Source organism: Aspergillus alliaceus (assembly GCF_009176365.1).
Source record: "Aspergillus alliaceus strain CBS 536.65 unplaced genomic scaffold BDW43scaffold_40, whole genome shotgun sequence".
In the NCBI taxonomy this organism is placed as follows: Eukaryota; Fungi; Ascomycota; class Eurotiomycetes; order Eurotiales; family Aspergillaceae; genus Aspergillus; species Aspergillus alliaceus.
The window spans coordinates 104,766-129,319 of record NW_022474723.1 but is presented as its reverse complement, the minus strand read 5'-3'; the positions used below and the strand labels follow the sequence as shown (position 1 = coordinate 129,319).

At 47.6% G+C, this 24,554-nt stretch overlaps 8 protein-coding genes across 8 annotated transcripts; 5 read left to right on the top strand and 3 right to left on the bottom strand.

Annotated features, from left to right (window-relative positions):
* Window positions 1-1,125: 1,125 nt before the first annotated feature.
* Window positions 1,126-5,014, top strand: BDW43DRAFT_321329 (calcium-transporting ATPase; the record flags this gene model as incomplete). Its single annotated transcript, XM_032049316.1, has 5 exons — window positions 1,126-1,243; window positions 1,311-1,468; window positions 1,541-3,856; window positions 3,924-4,246; window positions 4,297-5,014. 5 exons carry the CDS (start codon window positions 1,126-1,128, stop codon window positions 4,400-4,402), a joined length of 3,021 nt encoding a protein of 1,006 aa, XP_031897526.1. The 3' UTR covers window positions 4,403-5,014.
* A 493-nt stretch (window positions 5,015-5,507) lies between these two features.
* Window positions 5,508-7,261, top strand: BDW43DRAFT_302216 (putative l-fucose permease; the record flags this gene model as incomplete). The annotated part of the gene is made up of 6 exons (XM_032045201.1): window positions 5,508-5,642; window positions 5,703-5,803; window positions 5,852-6,069; window positions 6,136-6,480; window positions 6,571-6,801; window positions 6,876-7,261. The coding sequence occupies 6 exons, from the start codon at window positions 5,508-5,510 to the stop codon at window positions 7,259-7,261; spliced, it is 1,416 nt and encodes a 471-aa protein (XP_031897525.1).
* A 709-nt stretch (window positions 7,262-7,970) lies between these two features.
* On the bottom strand, window positions 7,971-11,476 carry BDW43DRAFT_156336 (non-specific serine/threonine protein kinase). The gene is made up of 5 exons (XM_032038544.1): window positions 11,114-11,476; window positions 10,917-10,945; window positions 10,723-10,840; window positions 10,514-10,661; window positions 7,971-10,461 (listed from the first exon to the last, which is right to left on the bottom strand). The coding sequence occupies exons 1-5, from the start codon at window positions 11,165-11,167 to the stop codon at window positions 8,132-8,134; spliced, it is 2,679 nt and encodes an 892-aa protein (XP_031897524.1). The 5' UTR covers window positions 11,168-11,476; the 3' UTR covers window positions 7,971-8,131.
* A 1,031-nt stretch (window positions 11,477-12,507) lies between these two features.
* cdc43 (protein geranylgeranyltransferase type I subunit CDC43) lies at window positions 12,508-14,332 on the bottom strand. The gene is made up of 5 exons (XM_032042854.1): window positions 13,651-14,332; window positions 13,539-13,584; window positions 13,096-13,463; window positions 12,930-13,038; window positions 12,508-12,848 (listed from the first exon to the last, which is right to left on the bottom strand). The coding sequence occupies exons 1-5, from the start codon at window positions 14,239-14,241 to the stop codon at window positions 12,703-12,705; spliced, it is 1,260 nt and encodes a 419-aa protein (XP_031897523.1). The 5' UTR covers window positions 14,242-14,332; the 3' UTR covers window positions 12,508-12,702.
* A 61-nt stretch (window positions 14,333-14,393) lies between these two features.
* Window positions 14,394-15,567, top strand: BDW43DRAFT_156297 (uncharacterized protein). The gene is made up of 3 exons (XM_032038542.1): window positions 14,394-14,778; window positions 14,843-15,274; window positions 15,336-15,567. The coding sequence occupies exons 1-3, from the start codon at window positions 14,641-14,643 to the stop codon at window positions 15,408-15,410; spliced, it is 645 nt and encodes a 214-aa protein (XP_031897522.1). The 5' UTR covers window positions 14,394-14,640; the 3' UTR covers window positions 15,411-15,567.
* On the bottom strand, window positions 15,523-16,641 carry BDW43DRAFT_156300 (CFEM domain-containing protein). The gene is made up of 3 exons (XM_032038543.1): window positions 16,401-16,641; window positions 16,181-16,313; window positions 15,523-16,082 (listed from the first exon to the last, which is right to left on the bottom strand). Exons 1-3 carry the CDS (start codon window positions 16,485-16,487, stop codon window positions 15,724-15,726), a joined length of 579 nt encoding a protein of 192 aa, XP_031897521.1. The 5' UTR covers window positions 16,488-16,641; the 3' UTR covers window positions 15,523-15,723.
* Window positions 16,642-18,156: 1,515 nt separating this feature from the next.
* On the top strand, window positions 18,157-20,206 carry BDW43DRAFT_321328 (putative MFS transporter; the record flags this gene model as incomplete). Its single annotated transcript, XM_032049315.1, has 7 exons — window positions 18,157-18,202; window positions 18,261-18,394; window positions 18,463-18,852; window positions 18,909-19,400; window positions 19,448-19,856; window positions 19,913-20,080; window positions 20,136-20,206. 7 exons carry the CDS (start codon window positions 18,157-18,159, stop codon window positions 20,204-20,206), a joined length of 1,710 nt encoding a protein of 569 aa, XP_031897520.1.
* A 419-nt stretch (window positions 20,207-20,625) lies between these two features.
* BDW43DRAFT_284436 (uncharacterized protein) lies at window positions 20,626-23,776 on the top strand. Its single transcript, XM_032042853.1, has 4 exons — window positions 20,626-21,038; window positions 21,118-21,201; window positions 21,270-22,592; window positions 22,651-23,776. The coding sequence occupies exons 1-4, from the start codon at window positions 20,969-20,971 to the stop codon at window positions 23,532-23,534; spliced, it is 2,361 nt and encodes a 786-aa protein (XP_031897519.1). The 5' UTR covers window positions 20,626-20,968; the 3' UTR covers window positions 23,535-23,776.
* The last annotated feature ends 778 nt before the right edge of the window (window positions 23,777-24,554 follow it).

Below are 24,554 nucleotides of genomic sequence, written 5' to 3'. Positions count from 1 at the left end.
ATGTCGAATCTATGATATCGGAGGCGGTTTACAGTTACGATGGTGGCAAGAAGCATTATCTCCGGAGGTGAGCCCCCTTCGGATAGGTCAGAAAGTACCTAGCAGCATAATATTACAATTTACCACCCATCTGCAGTGATATATCATTAGTCTGTATACTCTAGCAAACTCTAGCACAGAAGATCGACCCCTCCAGAGAGAGAATAGACATGGTTCAAGGACCACGCATGGGTCTTGGGGGACAAGGCATCAGCATTTCTAACTGTGGGGACAAGGCCGATATAATACAGGTAATTTACGGCCATTACAGTACAGATATACTGTACATCTTAGTAAGAAAGGACTGGCTGGTACTCACATGTTTTAGAATGAGTAGGATATTAGTTCACACAAAGTTGGATACAATTTGAGAGGGGGCGGAAAAAGAAAAAGGTTATTATTTTAGTATGTTCATTATGCAAAGTGAAATAATGGGAAGCAAGAAAACCCCCAAAGTCCCAGCTAAATAGCGGTCATGTTGGTCATCCGCCGATATATGTGGTTATCTTACCGTTCAGCCCTGTAGGCTTATTTTGGTCCACTAACTCGACCAGAGAAGAGGGTCTTTGTGATGGCGAAACGGGACCAATGGACGAATGGCAACAGACCGCAAAGAACACGTTTGAGTACCTGGACTCTGATAAATAATTTTTGACTCCAGGCACTTAATCCACTCTTGCTCCAGAACGCACGTCTTAACCAGGAGGCCAATTTCCAGGTTATCCGTCTCTCCCACTCTCCCGGTCATATCATTCTCAGTATTTTTTACTGGTATCTTTTCTAATTTTTTCTACGGGATTGACTAAATATTGTTGTTATCTATTGGGGTCGTAAAAAAAAAAAAACCCAAGGGCCGTCATTTTCTTTCTCCGCATACACATTTCGGGGTACGGCTATCTTTCCCTCCCTTCTTCTAGATTCTTCCCGATAGTTTCTTACCACTATCCGTTTCGTTACTAAGTGTCCAGCCACTTGGCATTCATGTCTTGATCTCTAGCATCTGCGGACTTTTCTCTAAACCCTTCTCTTTTTCTTCCATCCCCTTGCTCCTAACCCTAGTCAGATCTTTGACGGTTGTGGTTCATCATGGAGCATTCCTACCTCCACTCCCCAGCAGAGGTGCTGGAGCACTTTGGTGTTTTAGAGCACTCGGGTCTGTCGCAAGAACAGGTGTCGAAGTCAAGACTCAAGTATGGTCTGAATGGTTAGTTACACACTAGTATAACGTTGAATGGGAACACAGACTGACACGCCTTCGCCCCATCGTGTAGCGCTTGCGGAAGATCCTCCCACGCCTCTTTGGGAACTTATACTGGAACAATTCAAAGATCAACTGGTCCTCATTCTTCTAGGCTCGGCTGCGCTGTCGTTTGTCTTGGCTCTTTTTGAAGATGGGGATGATTGGACTGCCTTCGTCGACCCAGTTGTGGTATGTCGTCCTGAGCATGTTTGCTTTGTCGCTTTGTGAGCCAAGCGCCGCTGACCGCCGCTGTGTCGATAGATCTTGACGATTTTGATCCTCAATTCTGTTGTTGGTGTGACCCAGGAAACTAGTGCGGAGAAGGCAATTGCCGCGCTCCAGGAATATTCCGCGAATGAGGCCACTGTTGTTCGTGATGGAAAAAGTCAGCGTATCAAAGCCGAAGACCTGGTCCCTGGGGATATTATTCATGTCGCCGTTGGAGATCGTGTGCCTGCTGACTGCAGGCTGATTGCGGTCCACAGCAATAGTTTTCGGGTCGACCAAGCCATCTTGACGGGCGAGAGCGAGAGTGTTGGGAAAGATACTCGTGCCATTCGCGATAAGCAGGCTGTCAAACAAGATCAGACAAACATGCTCTTTTCAGGCACTACTGTGGTCAATGGTCATGCTACAGCCCTGGTCGTCTTAACGGGCGGGTCAACAGCTATTGGTGATATTCACGATAGCATCACGTCCCAGATCTCGGAGCCGACGCCACTGAAGCAGAAACTTAATGATTTTGGTGACATGCTCGCCAAGGTGATCACGATAATTTGTGTACTGGTGTGGGTGATCAACATTGAGCACTTTAACGACCCATCCCATGGTGGTTGGACCAAGGGAGCCATTTATTACCTCAAGATTGCAGTGTCTCTTGGTGTAGCCGCCATCCCTGAAGGCTTGGCTGTTGTGATCACTACTTGTCTTGCCCTCGGTACTCGTAAGATGGCCAACAAAAATGCAGTGGTCCGGTCTCTTCCTTCCGTGGAGACTTTGGGAAGTTGCAGTGTTATCTGCTCGGACAAGACTGGTACTTTGACCACGAATCAGATGAGCGTCAACAAAGTTGTTTATTTGAGCAAGGCTGGCAACAGTGTTGAGGAGATCGATGTCGAAGGAACAACTTTTGCGCCCGAGGGTAGTCTTTCACAAAATGGCAAGATTTTGCAGAATCTCGCGGTGTCTTCGTCCACTATCAGACAGATGACCGAAGTGATGGCGCTCTGCAACAGTGCGGATATCTCTCACGATGCTAAGAGCGGTGTCTACTCCTGTATCGGCGAACCAACCGAGGGCGCCTTGCGAGTATTGGTTGAGAAGATTGGAACTGACAATGCCACTACCAATGCGAAGATCTTCCAGCTACCAACATCCCAGAGGCTCCGTGCTTCGAGTACATTCTATGGAAGTCGCTTGCCACTCAAGGCAACCTATGAGTTTTCCCGCGACCGAAAGAGCATGTCTGTCCTTGTTGGTACTGAGAAGGAGCAAACCTTGTTGGTCAAGGGCGCTCCCGAGTCCATTCTTGAGAGATGCACTCATGTTCTCCTGGGTTCTGATGGACCTCGTGTACCTATCACTAAAGAGCACACTGACTTGTTCTCTTCCGAGATTGTGGAATATGGAAATCGTGGCCTTCGTGTGATCGCCTTGGCCCGCGTTGACGATGTGGGAGCCAATCCTCTCCTACGCAACGCCCAGACCTCCGAGGATTATGCTCAATTGGAACGGAACATGACTCTCATTGGCTTTACTGCCATGCTTGATCCTCCACGGGTTGAAGTTGCTGAATCCATCAAGAAGTGCCGTGCCGCTGGTATCCGGGTCATCGTCATCACCGGTGATAGCCGAAACACTGCTGAGGCTGTTTGTCGGCAAATTGGTGTCTTCGCTGAAGATGAGGATCTCACAGGCAAGAGCTTTACTGGTAGAGAGTTCGATGGCCTCTCTGATAATGAGAAGCTCGAGGCCGTTAAGACAGCCTCTCTTTTCTCTCGGACCGAACCCAGCCACAAGTCTAAGTTAGTCGATCTCCTTCAATCCCTAGGCCATGTGGTTGCAATGACTGGTGATGGAGTGAACGATGCGCCTGCCTTGAAAAAGTCCGATATTGGTGTAGCTATGGGCACCGGTACTGATGTGGCTAAGCTTGCTGCTGACATGGTACTGGCTGACGACAACTTTGCAACTATCACCGTGGCCGTCGAGGAAGGAAGATCTATCTACAGCAACACACAGCAGTTCATCCGGTATCTTATCTCGTCAAACATTGGAGAGGTAGTGTCGATCTTCCTTACTGCGGCTCTGGGTATGCCTGAAGCGTTGGTCCCTGTGCAGCTGTTGTGGGTTAACTTGGTCACTGACGGGTTGCCTGCGACTGCACTATCGTTCAACCCGCCTGATCATGATGTGATGAGACGCCCCCCTCGCAAGCGTGACGAGCCCCTTGTTGGTGGTTGGCTACTGTTCAGATACCTTGTTATTGGTACATATGTCGGTGCTGCCACCGTCTTTGGCTACGTTTGGTGGTTTGTTTACAATCCAGAGGGTCCCCAGATCACTTTTTGGCAACTGGTAAGCTCATGGCAACTTTTCAAGACTTCTCTTCGTACGCAACCGTGCTTGCTGACACTACTTGCAGTCTCATTTCCACAAGTGCTCTGGCCAGTTCCCCGAAATTGGCTGCGAAATGTTTGCGAATGACATGTCTCGCTCTGCGTCTACCGTTTCATTGTCTATCTTGGTTGTAATCGAGATGCTGAATGCTATGAATGCCCTTTCGTCCAGTGAATCCCTGCTCACTTTTGCACTGTGGAATAACATGATGTTGGTCTATGCTATCATCTTGTCGATGACATTGCATTTCGCCATCTTGTACGTTCCATTTTTACAAGGGTTGTTCTCGATCCTGCCGCTCGACTGGGTGGAATGGAAGGCAGTCTTGGCCATTAGCGCTCCAGTTGTGTAAGTCTAGTCTCCTAAAATGTGGTTTCAGTCTGGCTAATGGATGCAAGGCTCATTGATGAGGCGCTCAAATTCGTGGAGCGTCAGATGTATACTACAGCCTCCAAGACTATAAATCAGCAGAATGGAGCTGTGTCGAAGCCTAAGAAGGCATAGATATTGGTGGCAGGTGGGGTGGGTGGCATGATAGATATAGATATCGACCCTTTCGAGTCGTGTTGATTCAACTTCTTTCTTGGACACTGATGACATGTATGGTACGTGTTAGATGTTCTCCATAGTAGAGAGCAATGAAGAAATGAATTCATTCGGAGGAGCAAGGCTACGGCGTATAGTCGTCAGCTGAGATTTATTCTGTACAAAGAACATTCACTCATTAAAATATATTAAACCCCTCCTTCTTTTTCCCCAATCCATGAATTCTACAAATAGAAGTGCTGTCTATTTCATGAAACAGTATATGTATTGTATGGCATGGAGTCACGTTCCATCTCCCGTATCTCGATTCTCGAACTGATGGATCAAAGGTGGAACAACACTTGCTTACTAGTAATCGGACCAGGCCTCTCGTTCGAGGTTGCATTGGTTAGCAGCCATTTAAATCCTTCTAATATCTTTCATGACATGGGTCTCTTGACCTTCTCAAGACGGTGAGGGGGATCGCCACATTCCTCAGCCATACCGCTTCCTTCTCGGTGCAAAGATGGAGCGAAGCATTAGTACTTACCATCCATACCACTGTCACTTTGGACTATTAGATTAGGCTAATATGCGGGCGTATACGTGAATGAAGACTAAATCCGCATTTGCGAGCGAATCACCATCGCCATTCTTCAGGCGAAATGAAACCTGGTTTCATGCCAAGAACAATCAACGCCGGCGATTTGGGCCCGACAGTACTTACATTGTGCCAGTGGTGGACTTACGCGGCGATCTTTTCCCTAGACTGGATGGATGCTGCGTTTTGCGGGGAGAAAGTCTGGGGATGGATCACCCTATTTCTTAACCCCCAATGAGGGCCGTAGCATTCCCCCTCTTTGCGGTCTTTTTACCAGGAATGACTCGAACTGCGAGCTTAGCAAGGTGAAGCACAATGAGATGGTGCCATTCGAGGAGGTCTGTGTGGGTGGCCCAAGAATGCACGTACCGGGTTTATCCAAAGGGGTTGCAATTTATTTAAAAACGTCGACATGATATCGTCGACTGGCTTGTACTCATTATGATTTTTCACTCTGTCCTACTGAGGTTATCGCTTGCAACAATGAGGTTGTTACATTTCCTGCAGACCCGATCCGGGTTTAAAGTCGACAATAGAAAGACAACCTCGGCGGCAACCCTTACCTTACGCCAAAGCCTATGGCCCTTGTGTCTCGTCACTATTCTCTTCTTCTTATGGGTGGGTTCTTGGAGTTACTTCCCCACAATCGCTCATTCCCCATGGCTAAAGCCTTATTAGGGCTTCGCCTACGGACTGCTGGATACGCTCAACAAACACTTCCAGAACACTCTAAACATCACACGGACGCGTTCTTCTGGTCTCCAGGCTGCATATTTTGGGTATGTCGCAACCCTACCCCGAATAGAATGTTAAGTTCATGAGTTTAGAGCATATCCGTTGGCATCCCTGGGGTATGCGAATTATATGCTGCGGCATTTCGGATACAAGTCTGTGTTCATTCTCGGATTGGTACTCTACGGCATTGGCGCCCTCTGCATGTGGCCCGCGGCCCTCAATCGGTCATTCGGAGGTTTCTGCGCTGCGACTCTCGTTATTGGGTCAGGACTAGGATCTCTCGAGACAGCAGCCAACCCATATCTTGCCGGTATGTCGAGATTTTTGCCTCGGAGGAATGTGCGCCGTAAGTATTCACTAATACCGTTCTATACAGTCTGTGGCCCACCAAAATATGCCGAAGTTCGAATCAATCTTGCACAAGCGTTCAATGGAATCGGAACTTGCGTCGCCCCGGCTTTGGCGTCGTATGTGTTCTTCACCGACACCGGTGACGATGTAGATGCCCTAAAAAGTGTACAATGGGTATATCTTGCCATTGGAATCTTCGTGTTTCTTCTTGCTGCAGTTTTCTTCGTTTCAAATATCCCTGAAGTCACGGATGAGGATATGGCCTTCCAGGTTGCCGCTACCCATGTCGACGAGCAAGAGAAGCCTTTCTGGAAACAATACAAATTGTTCCATGCTACTTTAGCTCAATTTACATATACTGGTGCTCAAGGTGGGTCGATTATTTAACCCCTGGGTAGCTGTATACACCGTTACTCGACCCCTATCTCCATGAGTTAATCTAACGTGCCTAATCACATAGTGGCTATCGCCGGATACTTTATCAACTACGTAACCGAGACATGGCCCGGCACCAATAGTGCTACCGGTTCCAAGTACTTGGCCGGTGCCCAAGGAGGCTTTGCCGTTGGTCGTTTCATAGGCGCCTTTTTCATGAAATTTGTAAAGGCACGTTGGGTATTCCTGATCTATCTCTCCTGTACCGTGGCATTCATAGCAGCGTCCACAACACAAGGATATCAGGCTGGCTTAGGTACGTAGTAACCTAGTGTCATTGCTAAACGCTGTATTTGCCAAAGCGGGGCTAATAGGAATAAAAATGCAAAGCAATGCTCTTCCTCACTCTGTTCTTTGAATCTGTCTGCTTCCCCACCATCGTCGCCCTGGGTATCCGTGGTCTGGGTCGGCATTATAAGCGCGGTTCCGGCTTCATCGTCGCCGGTGTTAGTGGTGGTGCCGTCGTACCCCCGATCCTAGGCCATGTAGCCGATATGCGGGATAACACTGGCTTTGCCATGATTGTGCCGACAATGTTCATGGTCGTTGCGTGGACGTACGCCGTGGCGGTGAACTTTGTCCCTGGGTACCGTGACACGGTCGACAAGGTTGGAGAGAGTGAGATTGGACTTCGCGCGGATGATGATACTTCTAAGGATAAGGATGTTGAGGTAGGTGTGAATGAGAATTCGAGAAAGGTTGATATTGTAGGGTGATGTAGAAAGAGATGTTTATGCCATGCTTGGAATTAAATGAAACCTTTCAGACATGTCAGGATCCATGAAGTAGGAGTCAAGACACTACTGGAACCATTTCCCCTGTTTACTCTGATTGTAGATGGCCCAGTTTGTGTCCATTCCGTGCCTCTATGATTGTATATCATAAATTCACACAAGTAGATTATCGATCTCTATTCGTATTTCTATGGAAACAGTAAATTTTCAGTAGGAGTAAGAAGGGGTGACGTCTACTCTATTTATATGCGAACATGTACACTGGAGTGAAGCATGAAGTCAACAAAGAACGGCAAATCTATTCAAGCAATGAAGAAAGCATTGATCACTGGATGGATATCATTTCCCATGCCAGCCAAGATCCAGCCTCGGGGCACGTTATTATGAGACCGCGACATGAGTAAAAATATCAAAGCGTGTGTAATAGGGGATATCTCAAAACACGCCAGTCCTAATAGGACTAGCAGATTAAACTCAGCAGATAATAAACGGAAGCTGATGGGAGAAGACAAGAAATAAATAAGGTACATAGAAAGGAGATGGCAATGTTAAGGGATGGGCGCGCTTCTAATAGCGAAATAACGTCAAGATTATGGGAAGGAAACCCTGGAGGGGAAGGTAAAGAGAGGTATGGCAAAAACAAAGAAAAATTTTCAATGTCAAAAAGGAGAGGCAAAGAGAGACGGTGTGTAAAGAAGAAAGCATTCAAATCCATCACCTTTTACCCAGACCAGAGATGCCCAAGCAAAGAAACTAGCGCCGCATAGCCGCAGGGGTATAAGGTAAATTATGTAAAACATGAAAGAAACCGAAAATGCCAACCGACATAATGAAAGGAGTGATTCTTCATTATTAAGTCACGGTTCTCTTGCCGGAACGTACTGATCTCGGGGAACTGCCAGCTGCTGCCTCCAGCTGTGATGATTTAAGTGAGGATGAACGCGGGGGACGCAATGGGCTAGTGTCAAGATCAGGAGCAGGGGCAAGAACTGGCCTGCAGTTTCGTCCAGATAAGTCACCAGTATACTCCAACCCTGAGTGTTCGTCTGTCTTTATTTCAGTCGGCGATCCAGGCTCCTCTTCTGTGCCCGTAAATGCGTCAACTTCTTCTATATCCTCATCTTCCTCTATGTCTTCCTCTATGATTTGGCTCTTTCGTGCCACAGGTCGAGCGGCGCTGGAGGAAGTCTCCCCGGTGCTAACGCCACTACGGGGAAACTCCGGGGCAGACATGCCACCAGAGACCATAAGATTTGCAGTGTGAACCATGGGGCCCTTGAACGCAGATTTCTTGCGGCGTGCGAATACAAGACTCGACGACGGCGAATACAACAAAGGTGCGGGCGCTGACTCATTGAATAAGGAAGTCATCCTGCCATTAGGCTCATTCGCCTCGTGGAAGCCAGTATTTGTGCCTCGAACTAAGCGGATATTACTAGGAAAACGGGACGAGGCACTCGGCGTAGTGGGAAGTACTTTGACGGAGGAATGGGGGGATCTTGAGGCCCGAGCTGTTGGTGTTGATGTTGAGCCGATGCTGTTCGACGAGACAGACGAAGCCTTCGAATGCGTGTGTGTGTGGTGTATGCTGCGGATGGAGGAAATTGAAGAGGAGGTAGACTTGCGGCCTCGCAAACCCGCAGAAGATCGCCTGTAGGAACCCCTGGGCGTGATGGGAGAGGGAGACAAGGAGTTTCGGTGACTTGCATTGGTGCTTACAGGCCGAGCCTGACGAGGATAAGAGTGGCGATGGTTAGGATAAGATGCGCTACTTCGGGCTAGACTGCTAGCGTTGGATGTGCGCTTTATTTGCGTAGGCGTCGATATTTCTCCCGTCGCAGCAACGGTCGAAGGAGGCTGTGCGGACTTTTTCCCAGCATCCTGTCCCTTCGAAGGACTCAGCTTTTCCGAGAGAAACTTGCGATGGGCGCCTTGAGCGCCAGCTGCTTTGCCATGGGGAGACTTGGCTCTCTTCGCTGACTCGACGAACCAATGTTTAAGGGATGCTAGTTGACTGAGTATCGGATACTGGCGGCGTCCAGTGCGACGTCTGAAGATCCCATTGTGCTGGGTTAACTCAGGCTGGGACGCACTTACATGCAACGTACTTGGCCTGCTTGAGCGCTTCCTGTCTTTGGGAGGTGGTAATGGCCGGCGTCGGGTAGAACTAGCAGACCGAACAGAGTCTTTGTCAACGGGGGGAGGTGGAGTACTAGAAGCTGGTGACTGTACAGGAACTGGCTCCGGTAGGCTAGGCAGTTCAGGGACGGCGAGCTGCGAAGGTAAGCTCCGCCGATCTCTGCGCCCACGCTCTTGTAGAGGCGCATTCGGAGAGGCGTGCCCCTCCTCATCAACCTCGACAAGAGCCGCTGAAATTTTCTCTAGCCGGCTGCTGGCCGCACTCAGACGACGAATATTCTTCGCCTCAGCTTCTCGTTCCCGTCGCTTACGCTCTCGCTTTTGCTCCTTCCGTTGCTCCTTTTCTATCAACAACGCCCACCACCCGGCAAGAGGGTCGCATCGCTGAGCGAGGACGCTGTCAACCACCTCATCGATATTAACACCGGCACTTTTCATACGTTGTAAGGTTGTCTTCTCTAGAGGTGTAGTGAAAGGAGCAGGTCGCGGGATTTTCAAAATCGCTAGTTGTTCTGGAGCATTTTCTGCGAGAAACGGATGCGCCAAAATTTCATCTAGGCTCGGGCGGATTAGCGGTCGCTTCGATAATAAAGAATTTATGAGTATCTTTGCATCATCTGGGAATTTGTCATTATAGACAGGATCCTCTGTGAGGATTCGTGCCTTAGTGACTTGGTCATCATCCTCATCAAAAGGGAGCTCTCCAGCGAGAAGAGCATATAAAATGATGCCCAAGCTCCACACATCAACCTTTTCCCCTGCATACTTCTCACCCTTCAACATTTCCGGAGCACTATAACATATCGTGCCACAGAATGTCTGCAGGTAACTTGCTTTGCCTTCGTACTCTCGAGTGAACCCAAAATCGCAGAGCTTGACATTCTCATGCTTATCGAGTAGAATATTCTCTAGTTTTAAATCCCGGTGGACACAGGATTTGCTGTGGACATAGGCAACGGCACCGACAAGCTGTGAGAAGATCCTCTTGACTTTGTCGACAGGTAGTGGACCATGATGAAGAAGGTAATTATACAGTTCGTCGCCTGATTACGTATATTAGCACAGGGCGGAAACGCACTGGTATACGCCCCATACCTGGACAATATTCGAGCACCAACCAAACCAGCCTTTCCGTCACGATAACTTCATAGAGGCGGGCAATGTGCGGATGTAGAAACTGGCGGTGGTGATGGATCTCGCGCGGCAGATTTGTGTCTTCCCTGCTTGAGGACTTAAGCACAACCTATCCCCCGGTTATCAGATGATACACCTATAGAAGTATTAAGTTTGCCGTGCATTCATACCTTGGATCCATTAGTGAGCTTATGGGACGCAAGGTACACCTTGCCAAAGGAGCCTTTCCCGATTAGCCTTCCTAGGGTATAGTTCCCTACACTCCGAAGATCCTTGGACGAGAACTCCCTGATAGAGATGAAATGGTTAGAAGATTATGGATCTCATCGGGGGTTGGAAAGATCGCGGGAAGAGAGGCGCTTACTCCAGCAATTCATGGTAGGACTGGGCGAGCTGTAGCGCAAATTCCCAGTTAGCCAAGCCTCGAAGAAAAAAAAGACGGAAGCGGTGGGACCGATAGTAAACAATCTCTAGATAGCATGACAAGAATTCCAAATTTGAAGTGGAAAAGGCGCATAACTGCAGTGGTGCTATTGATCCGGTAAACAGGAAGCAACGAACCTTCTCCTTTTGTTTCTGAGCTTGAACCTCCGCTCTCGTCCTGGGAGGCGGCATGTGTCAAGATAAACTCCACCTGTTCTAGAATAACCCGCGGAGATGAATTATGCGCTTCCTAAAGTTCCGTATAGTATATCCGGACAGTCGCGAATCGTGTGCGACTGCCATTCAAAGGATCTAGCAAAGGGCGACCGATTGTCTGAGCAGAGGGGGTCGAGACGTAGGCTGCAGCGTAATATGAAAAGCAGTAAGTCAATCGAAGAGTTAACCACTTGATGTAGCTCGAAAGTCGAGGAGTGTCTCAAACGAGAGTTTATAATATTACACGGTGAAAATTAAAAAGATAATTGAGCTTATCCTCGAGTTAGAGAGAGAGAGAACGGAAGACGACGTAGTTGGTGGGAGCCGTGGAGTGGACCGCAATATCAAAACGGGTCGAGAAGGGGTCGAGCCGGAAAGCCGGGGGAGAGATGATCGACTAGGGAAGAATAATACAATGTCAGTTTGATATAATTTGCATATGGTAGGGAAAAGAAAATTTAGAAGAAGTAATGGTGCTAGTCTTAGTACTTTAGAACATCAGTGAGGGAAAGGGAGGGGGAGAGAGTGAAAGAGGGAAAAAAAATTAAAATAAAAATAAAGTAAACATACCGCAAAGATAAAATAACTGACTTTTTTAAGGAGACGACAAGAAACAAAAGGAGCGGGAGGGAAGCCCGAGAGAGCAAGCCAAGTAAACCTCCAATGGGTTAACCGTCAAACAAGCAAGCATGGATGGGGTTTGTGCGTGTAATGAGTGTGACAGGAGAGGACAATTGGTATGGGATTGGAGTAAGGAAGGCTTTGACAACAGCCAACAGGGCATTGCATAAGCCATTAATTGGCTCGTTGAAGTTAGTTTGAGTTGAGTTAGGAGTTTCCATTCATGATGTTACTAGTATTAGATTAGCTGTGGTGAAAACGTGGACCGTTTCTTGTCATTGGAAAACATAAATGGCTCTTAATTCGTCATGGCCTGGGAATCAATCCCGTTACTAGTATTCTATTCTATTTATTTTAGTTTAGTTTAGTTTCTCTCTCCCTCTCAGCTTTTTATGCGAGGGATCTTGTCAGACCTAATTGCGATCCCAAATAAAAAACAACAACAAATGAAGAGGAAGAAGAGGAAGAAACCACCAATGCTTTCCCCTTTTTCTTTTTCTTTTTTTTTTGTTTTCCTTTCCCTTGTATTCCTTTCTTTTTATTTTTTAAGTATATCGTTTTATTCCGGTGGGATGGATTATCTACCCCCTGAATCACATAAATTTAATTATGACATACCTCACTAGTTGTCCCTAGTGCCTTTCACCATGTCCCTGTTGAGCTTACCGAGGGATGTTTCATTTTAATTATGGAGCCCAATACGCTTCTCCCTTGGAATTGAAGCAAAGTAAATGTATCTACCTGGTAATAACATTGGTCATATGATGGTTGCATAGCATTACTATAGCCATGTTCACGGCAAATATTGAATCTCATAACCAAGGCTGGGGCATACTTATCCCAAGTTGTTTGTTTACACTGTCGAACTGCGACTTGATGGCTAACCATCCTCAGTCGTTCTTCTCCTGCCACCAGGGAAGGGAATGCAAATGACGAACTACACGATAGCTTGAACAAAGTGCTGGATCGACGCTCTCTAGCCCCGGCTCTTCCTGAAATGCGAGCGATACCAGTCCAAAATAAGAATGCAGTAGATCTGTGCGTACTGATTAGTCAAATGGCACAAAAATGAAATACAAAAAAAAAGGACAGGGAATTTTAAACAAGCTCGTCTTACCTGGTGGCTCTCCCACGCCTTTGCCGAATCCACCAACAATATGTTGTGTCTTTTCTAAGAGGTAGTGCCGGTTTCGAGTTGCATCCACCAGAACTAGTCTACCCATCATCTGTTCCTTTAATTTTAGCTTGATACACACTCTATGTGTGAAGACCGAGTCTCTTACATCCAATGACGCAGAATTCCAGAAAGAATAGCAAGTATCGGCGTACTTATTACACCGTCCATTGAACCCTGCCCATCGCAACGAATCTTCTGTTGCCGGCTGTATAACAGGGAGCTGGTCGGCCTTCGCGTCTAAATTGAGTTCCTCAATAGTCGCCGATAAATTCGTGACTCCATCTGTGTTGTGGCTGTCTTCCTCGTCAGATTCTTCCTCATCGTCGCCGAGCTCAGACGTTTGTCGTGCAACAAGCCACCTAACCAGGGACTCGAAAGGGCCTGCTCCTGGAGAAAGCAGCGCTATCGGTTTATGCTTCTTCGAGAGACGGTCCAAGAACGTAAGAGCACCGATAGCGCAATAAGTGTGACCAGCTGCGACTCAAGAGTTAGATGCCGTATGCCTCCAGGATTGGCGCTGTGTGATAGAGAACAGAAAACTAAACCTACAATGGGATTCGCAGAAGGGTCCCTCCCCTATACCACCGTCGTATGCCTGGAATAGTTTCTTAGCCAAATCATCGTATACTTTGGGATAGAGAATGAGAGGAGCTTTTCTCACTTGACAAGCCTCAATGAACGCCACCAACTTGTTCACATCTATGTCCCTAATACCCTCGAGACCACCTACACACTTCCCTCTTAATATATATCGCGTACCAGCACCAAAACAGCAGAATCTTAGATCACCACCGCCTTCAATCCTCCCACCTGAGCCGAGGACTTCGCCAAAACTTCCATTTTCGCGCTGCATTCTAGAGAGCCATCGTAGACACTCGGCCCGCCTCACCCGTGATAGATCGTCACCCAGAGTCAGTAGTATCACTAATGCAAAGAATGTCGACGGAACATTGGCCGGATCCCAAGCTTCATTTTCCGGTGTTCGCCGGTCTCGCCCGAAGTCGGTTCCAGTAAATCCGCGAAAGCCTCCCGAAGGGATCTGGCAGTGATAGATCCACTCGATATACCCTTGCCGCTCTTCAGCAGTTGTCCGGTTATGTAATTCGCCTAAAATGTCTAAGCCTGCAACAGTGAAGTAGGCGAGGAGTATGCGATTAGAGTCATTGGAGGTATATAGGTCGGGCAAAAATGTCTTAAGGCATCGTAGGAAATACTTGATATGACGCTGTTTGTCGAAAACGGCTCCGGTCATAGTTTCGGCGTCGACGAGGTAGACTATAATCCAAAGCACAGGCCATACAGCTTGCGCAGTTGAACTAAGAGCTGCGAACAGTGTATTATCTGGGTTCTTCTGTCAGGTTATCATGCCATAAGTCATATTTTAAACTCATTTTCTCATTTGGTGGACAGCGGACGCTATCGGAGTTAATAGCTCCCGCCGCCCACTTTAACCCCACATGTCTTAAAGGGAGAGAGAAACGCGAAGAAAAACAATTTCACCAATTAAATTAAATGGCAGTTCTATAGGTCTCGACTCGATAATTACATGAACATATGGAGGTGATATTCAGACAGCAATACTAACGATATCATCTCCAGCGCTCTGTCCTATTCTCAACCCCATTTCTCCGTGTCCCGAAATTCAATCAAGATGGGTTTATTGTCATCCAAAACGCTGATCCAGGCACACGCCTTATTTCTCTTTATTCTCGCAATCTATCTCACAAGGTCACCAGAAGTCATCACGAATTCGGATGTAGTTTTTATGCTAGGAGAGACGTTGCAACTAGTATGTCTTCATATCCTCAGTTACGCCCCGTGTTGAAGGTTGACAAGTCATTCACTCCATACAGGATACTGCTCCATCCCTTTCACGTCCTCAATCGCCCTTCGCGCTATGCGGTATCCTCCTCATTGCCGATGCTCTCGTCGATCTTATCCTTGTCACCAAGGTCCCTCGCATCAATGAAATCATTGCAATGGCAGAAATCGCTCGGTCCGCGGCTCCCACGTCTATCGCTGGAGCTATGCGAACGAATCCATTCCTAGGACGTCTCGCCGCGCTCTACTCGGAAATCTGGACATTGCTCTCTGCATCTCGCTTTTGTCTTTTCTTCGCTGTGTCGTTTTTCATATACCAGAGTAAGCCGTCGGCTTGGGGTATGGATGCCGGAGATACAGTTGGTGGGTATGGAGCTGGACAAGAACACTCTTCTGGGTTAGATCAGTTAAAGAACAGGGTGATCTTCACTTATGGATTTATGGAAATGATGTTCTGGCTTTGGGTAAGTTTTTATGGTCTATTGAACACATTGTTTGATTTTCATGGATAACCGGATTCTGTAGATTTTCCTTACCCTTCGCGAAGAACGACAGGAGATCGCAGTTCGATTTGCAGAACAAGATCAACAAGCATCATAGACTCACTCCTTTGACCACGCGAACGGGTGCGATACCCTTTAAGATGGACTCGCTGCTACAAGGGAAACTAAACAATCTTAAGTAGCATGCATATTCCCCTTTCATCCCGCCAATGCATTCTTCGAGTGGACGTTTAAGATAACTAGAATATTGACCTAGTGGGCTTATTGAAAAAAATAAGACAAGTTCTTGCCCAATAGGCTTGATTCTAGACATGTGGTCGCCTGCTCTACTTCCTCGACTTTCCATCAAGTAGTCGGGTTAACTCCACAAAAACTCTCCACTCAAGAAATGGGCTGCAAGCCTCACTTCTTTACACAAACAATGCGAAAACCGCCGCACCAATAGCGGCAAGGAGGCTGGTATCCTTGCCTTGGACAAGAGCGGCTCTGCCAGTACTAGTAGTAGGCGACGGAGCTGTTGTAGACGAGGCCTTGGTATTGTTGTCAGATTGGGAACTGACTGGTGATGAAGAGCTGCCAGAAGAACCCGAGGTAGTCGTGACTGATGCACTCGTATCTGTACCTGTCGAAGTAACCGACGACTTATTAGAGGCAGAAGAGCGGGGGGGGGTTTCAGTAGCACTCGAGCTTCCACTAGCACAGCTAGCACTCTTGGGAAGATCGTTTACACCGGCACCGCCGCAGATCTGGTTTGCAAATTTAATCACAGCTATGGGAACCCAGGTTAGCAAAAGAAAGTTGCTTTCCTGCCTTTGATTCTGCGTAGAACTTAGAATGTCGAGGAAAAGAGTGCAAGTTATAACATACCATCTTGTTGGTCCTTCGAGCACTTATTGGCGACACAGCAGGAAATATTGTTGATGAAGCTCTTGTCTGCACAAATACAAGCAATATCAATAGCCTGGCACTGCTTGGGAATGGAACCAGTAGCACAATCTTTCTGTTATTGTTCTATTAGTAGACGATCGTCAAGAAACCAGGCTTATTGAGGGAAAGTGGTCAAACCATTTGATATAGAGATACATACCGCGCAGTCAGGAAGACCCTCCAAGCCTTGAGCAACAACCGTGCTCAGGCAGGCTGTGAGCATGAGAGAGATATAGTGCAGTTTCATGTTGACGCCCTAAACTCTGGAAGGTCCGATGGAAATGAAGTTATCCTTTTGCGAATGGATTTTTCTGGGTCAAATGATGCAGGAGAGGTTTCAAGAAAAGTAAAAGGAGGGGGTGTGTTGAGAAGGATGATGATAGGAGACACCTGAGATCAAGAACTCAAGGTTTGGACAAATAATTGAAAAGCAGAGATAAAGGGTAATAACGCCGTTTCCCCGCTTCTACTACAGTAAGAGTAACTGACTACATTGGGCTAAGTGTATAAGGTTAGGCTAAACCTTCCATATGAGGATCAGAAAGTACAGGTGTAAGGTGTTTCACTAGAGAATTACTTCCTTACCTACATTCTTATAAGATCCACTTCTATTCAGGTAATGTTGAGCGGCTTTACAGCGAATAAGCTGTTCTAGAGTCTCTTGATATCAATGATTCAGATGTAACTGAACCGTGCATATTGCATAGATCATGATTGATCAATGGGACGGAAAATTGAAATGGGTACCTAACAATATGGCGTTGCTGTATATTACGGAGTATGTACTTCAGGATTTACTCCGATGGCTGTACAAGTAGGTATGTACATATTTACGAAGGGTTACAGAATACCTAATCTTTGGGTAGGTATAGGTAGGTGTCCGGTTATTTTAGTAATTGTAAGTAGATACCCACTAGAAAGTACTGTAGTACGGAATGAAGTTGTGTATGTGCAGTCACCAATAGAATTGCGCTCTTAAGGTAGGACAAACACCAGTAGTGCATCCCTAGCGCACCCGCAAATTCCTCTTTTTCGGTCTGCATAAGCTCCATCCCCAGATATCCTCCCCGGTTTACTCAGTCTGATTCGTGGGGTAACTCTCTGCTTCTCCACAGGAGTTCGCTTTGATGATCTTGGCAGGGCCCTGGGTTGACCAGAGAATCATGTCTCCCCCTCACGTCTCATTCACCGGGGCTTGCTTGCTACCTGTATTGGACTACCTTAGATGGTATCTCGTATTAGGGTGCAGATCTTTAAATAGTGTGAAAGGATGGTCACTACCCAAGACTAAAGGTCTTTCAAGTGATCGAATACCTTGATATTTATACAGGATTGAGAGCGGAGTGTGGCAGCTCATACCACCTTATCGTCAACATGAAGGCTAAGAATTGATTAATTTGAATGAAAATAATGTAGGTGAAATAACAGAGGACGAAAAATAGCAACTTTACTATGTTTAATGGGGGGTTGGACAAAACACGGGACAATCACTGATCACAGGATGCGTCTCCGCTCGGCGGTATGCAAAAAACGAAAAGTATACTCGTAATAATGATCCTATTAGACCTCCGACCAAATTTCATCCTCTGTGGGCTGGCCCTTGCAGAATAATTAATTAATCTAAGGCTCTCCCTATTGCGTCTCCGCTTCTCTATTTTGTTAGTTGATGTGGAAAGTTGTGAACCAGTGGGGTAGTATGGAAGCTTCTGAACAAATTAATCCTTGTGTTGACATCACAGTTTAGTGGCAGACTTTGGCGTGTCCCTCTTCTAGCAAAAAAAGCACCCACCAACTGTAAAGTTCCTTGCATCTTCTGTTCAAAATTATCAACGCCCGGCTTAGTCCTTGAGAAATTCCCCGTCCAATCTAACCCGAGCATTGATTGTCTCGAACATCCCCTCACGGCGAGACAGACCATGGGGCTAGGCGTGTTAGAGGATACTGTACTTGCCCATGTTCCTGGTAAGTGTCGAGTGGTATTCCGATATTCACTGTATATACTCAAGATCCCTGGATTTAGGCACCTCCGATCTCCTTGACACGGAACACTCTAATGAGCAAGCCATTGTCGAATCTAGCCTGAAATACGACCGCTCGGGCACGCTCCCTATTCTTTTGGTCCCTCAACCGAGCGATGACCCCAATGATCCCTTAGTACGTCAGAACCTCTGCGGCACACTACTATTCAATTACACGGTAGTTGACAATATGATACTGAACAGAACTGGCCACTATGGAAGCGCGACATTACACTTCTGGCCCTTTCCTTCGTTGCAGTTCTTTGTGCAACCACGAGCTCTCTTATGGCTGCTAACACTGTGACTATTGCTCTTCGCTATAGAAAAAGTTTCACTTCTGTTGCACTTCTCACCGGCTATCACCTCTGCGGTGTAGGTGTCGCCGGTATCTTGATCGTCCCAACAGCGCGGGTATGGGGTAAGCGACATTTGTTTCTTCTGGGGCACATTTTAATGGTGGTGAGCTGTGGCTGGGCAGGTGGAAGCGCCAACAATTATGCAAGTCTGCTATGGGCTCGCATCTTTCAAGGGGTTGCTCTAGCGCCCTTTGAGGCATTGGTCAACGCTTGTGTTGGTGACCTATACTATGTCCACGTAAGTCTGGGAAATACTGCAAATGGTTTTATATCCATTTCTAACCTACATCGTAGGAACGCGGAAAAAGGATGGCTCTATCTAACGTTGCTCTCTTCGGGGCGGCCTTCCTCACACCAGTTTTAGCCGGTAAAATTACTCATTCCCTTGGGTGGGAATGGACATTCTACTTACTGGCTATCTTTGCTGCGGCGTCATTGCCTCTGACTTTCTTCTTGGTTCCTGAGACAGCTTTCAGGCGTTCAGCTTATTTGAACAATGACTTCGGGCAGTCTGCAGACCAAACAAACGAGAATAGGATACACTCACAATCACAACCTAATAAGTTTCCAGAATCCGAAGCTGGCCGCATATCCGGGGAGAAACAGAGTCCTAGTGAGTCGCAAGCTAGACAACAAGAGCGAGACACCCATCTCAACACGGTGGTACCTGCGAAAGTGTCATACACTCAAACCTTGAAGCCCTTCAATGGCCGCAAGACGGACGAGGGCTTCTTGAAGCTTCTTTTCAGACCATTTCCCCTTTTTTTTCACCCTGCAATTCTCTGGGTAAGTTGTCACTATGATCTCTTGGAATCAAGCCCTGACTATCACAGGCCTGCTTAATCCAAGGGGTAGTTATCGGATGGACAGTGTTCATTGGTGTTGTACTGGCTGCCATCTTCTTAGGGCCTCCCTTGTGGTTCAACGAAGTTCAAACCGGGTACTTATATACAGGGGCTTTTATCGGCTCAATTTTAGGCCTGATACTCTCGGGCCTGCTCTCCGACTCCATGAACAAGATTATGATTAAGCTTAACAAAGGAAGATATGAGCCCGAATTCCGTATCCTCCTTGTTATCTTTCAATTGATATTCAGCGGGGCTGGGCTCTACGGGTTCGGTATAGTGGCCCAAGACGTAGGGAAGTACGGTTGGCTTGTGGTCGACGTGTTCTTCACTCTAGTCATTATAGGGATGGTCATGGGTGCTGTTGCCAGTGCGTTATATATTGTCGATGCACACCGTGAGATTTTTTTTTCCCCCTGTAATTGAGTTCGGCTCCCACGCTGACTTCTATAGGTCAAATTGTGATAGAATCGTTCACATGCATGTTGATATTCAAGAACATATTCAGTTTTATACTGACATTTTTCGCTTATGACTGGATAGTCTCAAACGGTGTTAAGCCAGCGTTCATGGCCATATCTAGTATTCAGGTGGGAATTTGCGCCTTGAGCATCCCTATGTGTAAGATATCTTAACTTAGTGAATATATAGACAGTGGGCTAACTTGGGTTATTAGATATCCTCGGCAAGCGAAACCGCTCCTTCTTTACGCGTCATGACCTCCTGAAGATTCTACACCTATGGTGATATTACGCGTTGGGCATATTGATTTAGGTAGACAAATAAAGACTATTAATTCTCGGCGTCTCCTGTTAATCGTAGACTTTCCAAAGAACAAGGGATCGCCCCGTTGCATCTATATTCGTAACGACATTTTCTTTTCTTGTCCTATAGGTAACCATCCATGGATAGAACTGAGGTATCCGGTTTGTGGAATACTACTACTACATACATACTATATTAGGTGGAGAGGGTCTAGGCCCTAGGGGGCCTGTCGTAGGGGGAAGACCACAAGTTCAAGGAACAAGTCACTACTTGGTACAAAATGGCAAAGCCTAAACAAAACTCTACCAAAAGAGGTGGGGGAGGGTCATGTGATGGGGCTGCCAGTACTGGACGAAAACGGAGAATGTATACTGGGATGAAATCATTAAATCAATCACGGGATGTAACCTTCCTCGAAGCTGTCAGTCGACGTCATGACTTCAGTGACCTAAGAACCATCTTCCTCAGCCTTACGATCGCCAAGCCATTTCTTCAATCTAGTGGGTGATCAGGTAGCATCCAGTGGGTCGGTCTCTGCAACCGACTACGTCACTGACGATATTATACTCTCGTCAAGCTTCCGGGGACTCCTTCCTCAAGTCGATCCCGTCAGTTCCGCCCAATCGCTCGTCCTTTTCTCGTCGCTGCTGCCCTGTCTTCACTTTTCTCTCTAGTTGTCTCGGGAATGCCTGTCTTCGTTACAGTCCCTTGCTTTCTGCAACACGCTGCGGACGTTATCTTATCATGGCAACCATTGAACAGCCCCCAATTCAGCGTATTCCGCGCTCCCGGTCAACCCGACTAGCGGATCAAGGTGAGAGTCTTTCGGGCAGCTCTGTATTTCCCTTATCCTCTCCGCAAAAGGGCTTTTGGGCTAACAGGTCTGCGGATAGCCGCGACGGCTGCCCTTTACGTGACGCACCCCGAGCGAAGACTATCGGCTCGTGAACCATCAGCGATCGAGACTGATCTGTCGAGTGAGTGTAGCTCATCGGCTTCTACAAACAATAGATGTATAAGGTCATATGACGTTGACGATTTGTAGATCTGAAAGTGCCAGGATCGCGTCCGGGTTTCAGCCATGCGTCGGCAGTGGCTGCTCTAGCGCACGCGAAGAGTAGGCAGCTTGAGGCCGAGAAGCAGGCTGCGGCAGCATTTTATGTCCAAGATCTTCGGTCCGATGTTTCGAGCCATGGGGGATACAGAGCTGGAGCCTCCACGCGCAGGGACCGTAATTCAATCTCGAATGTCCCTCCAAGCACAGAAATCTCCGTGGCCGACTTAACGTCAGAGGCGCGCCGCGAAATCACCGAAAGAGAGAAAGCTGTCAGTGCTGCTAGGGGCGCTCTGTATAGCACCAGGAAGCGAGCTGAATCCGCACCTTCTAAAGCACCTTACGCGAATTCAGCTGCTGGTCAATTCAAAGACCTTGACAATGCGATGGAGGCTAGCAGGATCCAGCACCTCACGAATATCAACCCTCAGCTCTTTACTGCGTCTCCCCCTGTGGCTCAGGAGATAGAAGACCAGAGAAGGAAGAGTGTGCTGCAAGCAGCCGCTGTGTCGATGGCGCGGGACATGTACAGCCTTGCAGAAGCTACAGAGCCCGAACAATTCTATCCTTCCGCTCCTGTTACCCAGACAAACCATGGACGTGTGCGTCAAAAACGATCTGCGAGTAGACCAGAAGCAGGGGCCATTCAACGGGCAGTGAGTCTGCAAGAGACCGCTCAAAAGCTTGCTGCACAGAAGCTGGCCAGTATGCAGGACGACACCGCAGTATATCGGGAATATTACGGAATTGAGCCGCAAACTACACGGTCCAGTCTGCCCACTCGCAGAAGGAGATTGTCCCTGGACTCTGACGCATCTGAATTTGACGTAGAGCGGTCTAGAGAAATCAGGCATCAGATGACTAGTCTTCGAACGAAGCTTGATGCGGTGGATGAACAAAGAGAGAAAGATCGCGCCCTTTTGATGGTCGCCGCAAAGAAGAATGTCGATGCAGTATTGCAGGACATGGAAATGCGTGTCTGCGCTGAAACCGGGCGAGCCCCTCCTTCACTCCAGAAGGAGTGGGAAGAGGCGGCGCTAGCTCGTGCGCAAAAGGATATACAAGATACTGACACGCAATATGCCTCAGGCGAGAGAGTCAATCTTGGAGCTCAAAAATTTGTTAACATGTCCGACGTAGAGGCTCTTGCCCGCTCCAGGCTCCAGCCAACATTCGACGAAATCACTGATCGTGCCGAGACCGAAAGAGCTAAAGAGCTAGAGCGGCGCCTGGATGCAGAAGAAATTCAGCGTCGCGAAATCGTAGCACGTCAACGAGAGGCTGACCTTTTGGCTGAGGAGAAGCGGCAAAAAGGTTAGTATTCCTTGGTTTCGTCTCATCCTGACTATATGACATTGCTAACATTTTATAGCTTCTATGAAACAAGAGTTAAAAGGCAAAGGAGAAAGGACTCGGCTGTGGAGGAAGTCTAAGAGGACCCAGGATAATGAGCCCACCTTAGGGACGCCCTCCCCAACCAAGGCCACTGAAAGACTGAAAGGCGCTGCTGAGGCACCTGCAGAAAGTGCGCCGCAAGAAACGGGGCAGCCACAGACCGCCGAGGCAGGCAATAAAGCTACGGCTTCAGGTGCAGTGGTAGATTCAAGCCCTATGGAGCCTATCACGAGAACAGAATCAAAACTCAAAACGTGGTTTAGTAAATTAGGTAGCCGTCGTCCCAATTCAGGTACTGGCGAGGCCCCGAAGGTAGCGGGGGCCGATCAAGAGGCGCCTGCAGAAATGGCGGAAGAGACAATTCGGGCAGCAGAAGGACCAAATGAGCCAGCCGAGACAGCTGAAGCAGACGAGGTAACTGATGATGACGAACGCGGAGCTCCTCTCAGGTCCAATCCTGTTACAGCAGATGATCTACAAGTAATGCAGAGAAACTCCGTGCATGAAGGCACTCTGGAGGGGGTGGGATCTGAAGGCCAGGTGGCTCAGCAAGGGACCAGGGAGACATCTGAGCATAATGGCGATAAACGATCTCGTCTAAAGTTCAGGCTTTCCCAGATGGTCTCGAGAAACTCGCAAGATACTAAGACGAACGGAGTTACAGATTATGGTAAGGAAACCGAAGGAGGATCTGCACCCGTCGAACATACTGCTGCAGATGAATTGCCGTCGCATACCACTGACCGAGACGAACTACGTGAGAGTGCTACCGAGCAAGGACTTCCCACTCCGCCTGCAATTGGAAAGCGAACAAGCGACGGCACTGGTCGTGAATCTCGGTTCTCCGAGGACTTGTCATAATGTATTTGTCCTGATCTCAATGTTTCTCAATGTTTCTGTGTTCTTGTTGCGGTTTCCAGATTCTTTTCTTGATTTCCTCCCCCCCCCCCCCAGCTTCCCTTAACTGCGGCGTGGGTTACATACTTTTCGGAGTCGGGTATACTATAGGAACGGCCAGGTGAGGCGTTTCGAAAGGCTTCCAATACATATGAAAGGATATTATGCCTTGACTACTTCTGCTACAAGTTTGTCCGTGGATTCACTGAGCTTCTTCATGAATCGGGTTGGAATATAGCCGGTGAAAAGTATAATTACCTAATAGTGTCTTCGTTGTTACATAGTATGTAATTCAATCTATTTGCCTCACCAACGATTGTATCATGTCTACATTTTTGTATCCACTTCACTTGGCTTGCCTTTCTTCCATGAGATCGGGTAAGTACTAGTAGCGATCCCCTCTTTGAATCCAGTGAAAGGAGAGTCCATACATGAAGCTAGAACCAGATTGATAAATCTTCCACCAATCCCTGTTCCAAACCGGGATATTAATGTGCGAGGACCGAACGGTACCTTTTATAGCAGACATTTCTCGCTCAGTCACAATGGTAAACTTGATAGAGGCAAGACCGGCAAGGAGGACAAGCGGTTATTTAGCTTCATCTGATTTGGCTCTCTCTCCGGACTCCATTTGTGTCAGGCATCGATAATGGAAGGACCACCGACGTAATATGGGACGGATACACCCTGTCCATCAAGGGTAAACGTCTTTTTATCTTCTCTGGTGTATCCATTACCAGAGACTCCGTCCCTGAGTTGTGGTTGGATGTTTTCCAGAAATTGCGCGCAAATGGATTTAATACTATCTCGGGTATGACTGTCGAAGAAACATTGGCTACGTGCTAACAATATGGCGCACCCTATCTCTTCTGGAGATTGGCAAGATCATTGCAGTAATCGAATCACCTACGGCGGCCCTGTTATTATGAAACCAACACGAAAATGAGCTCTAGAAAACGGCCTACGATCCCGAAAATACTAAAG

Coding starts and splice junctions, on each gene's coding strand:
- BDW43DRAFT_156336 (XM_032038544.1), bottom strand. CDS start 11,167: ATGCCGCCTCCCAGGACGAGAGCGGAGGTTCAAGCTCAGAAACAAAAG. Junction 10,946..11,113: donor CTCAGAAACAAAAGGAGAAG/GTTCGTTGCTTC, acceptor TTTGCGCTACAG/CTCGCCCAGTCCTACCATGA. Junction 10,462..10,513: donor GGTGCTCGAATATTGTCCAG/GTATGGGGCGTA, acceptor ATACGTAATCAG/GCGACGAACTGTATAATTAC.
- cdc43 (XM_032042854.1), bottom strand. CDS start 14,241: ATGACCGGAGCCGTTTTCGACAAACAGCGTCATATCAAGTATTTCCTA. Junction 13,585..13,650: donor CGTTCATTGAGGCTTGTCAA/GTGAGAAAAGCT, acceptor AAACTATTCCAG/GCATACGACGGTGGTATAGG. Junction 12,849..12,929: donor AGGCGTGGGAGAGCCACCAG/GTAAGACGAGCT, acceptor CAGTACGCACAG/ATCTACTGCATTCTTATTTT.
- BDW43DRAFT_156297 (XM_032038542.1), top strand. CDS start 14,641: ATGGGTTTATTGTCATCCAAAACGCTGATCCAGGCACACGCCTTATTT. Junction 14,779..14,842: donor TAGGAGAGACGTTGCAACTA/GTATGTCTTCAT, acceptor CACTCCATACAG/GATACTGCTCCATCCCTTTC. Junction 15,275..15,335: donor AAATGATGTTCTGGCTTTGG/GTAAGTTTTTAT, acceptor CGGATTCTGTAG/ATTTTCCTTACCCTTCGCGA.
- BDW43DRAFT_156300 (XM_032038543.1), bottom strand. CDS start 16,487: ATGAAACTGCACTATATCTCTCTCATGCTCACAGCCTGCCTGAGCACG. Junction 16,314..16,400: donor AGGGTCTTCCTGACTGCGCG/GTATGTATCTCT, acceptor GAACAATAACAG/AAAGATTGTGCTACTGGTTC. Junction 16,083..16,180: donor CTCGAAGGACCAACAAGATG/GTATGTTATAAC, acceptor GGGTTCCCATAG/CTGTGATTAAATTTGCAAAC.
- BDW43DRAFT_284436 (XM_032042853.1), top strand. CDS start 20,969: ATGGCAACCATTGAACAGCCCCCAATTCAGCGTATTCCGCGCTCCCGG. Junction 21,039..21,117: donor AACCCGACTAGCGGATCAAG/GTGAGAGTCTTT, acceptor GTCTGCGGATAG/CCGCGACGGCTGCCCTTTAC. Junction 21,202..21,269: donor GATCGAGACTGATCTGTCGA/GTGAGTGTAGCT, acceptor GACGATTTGTAG/ATCTGAAAGTGCCAGGATCG.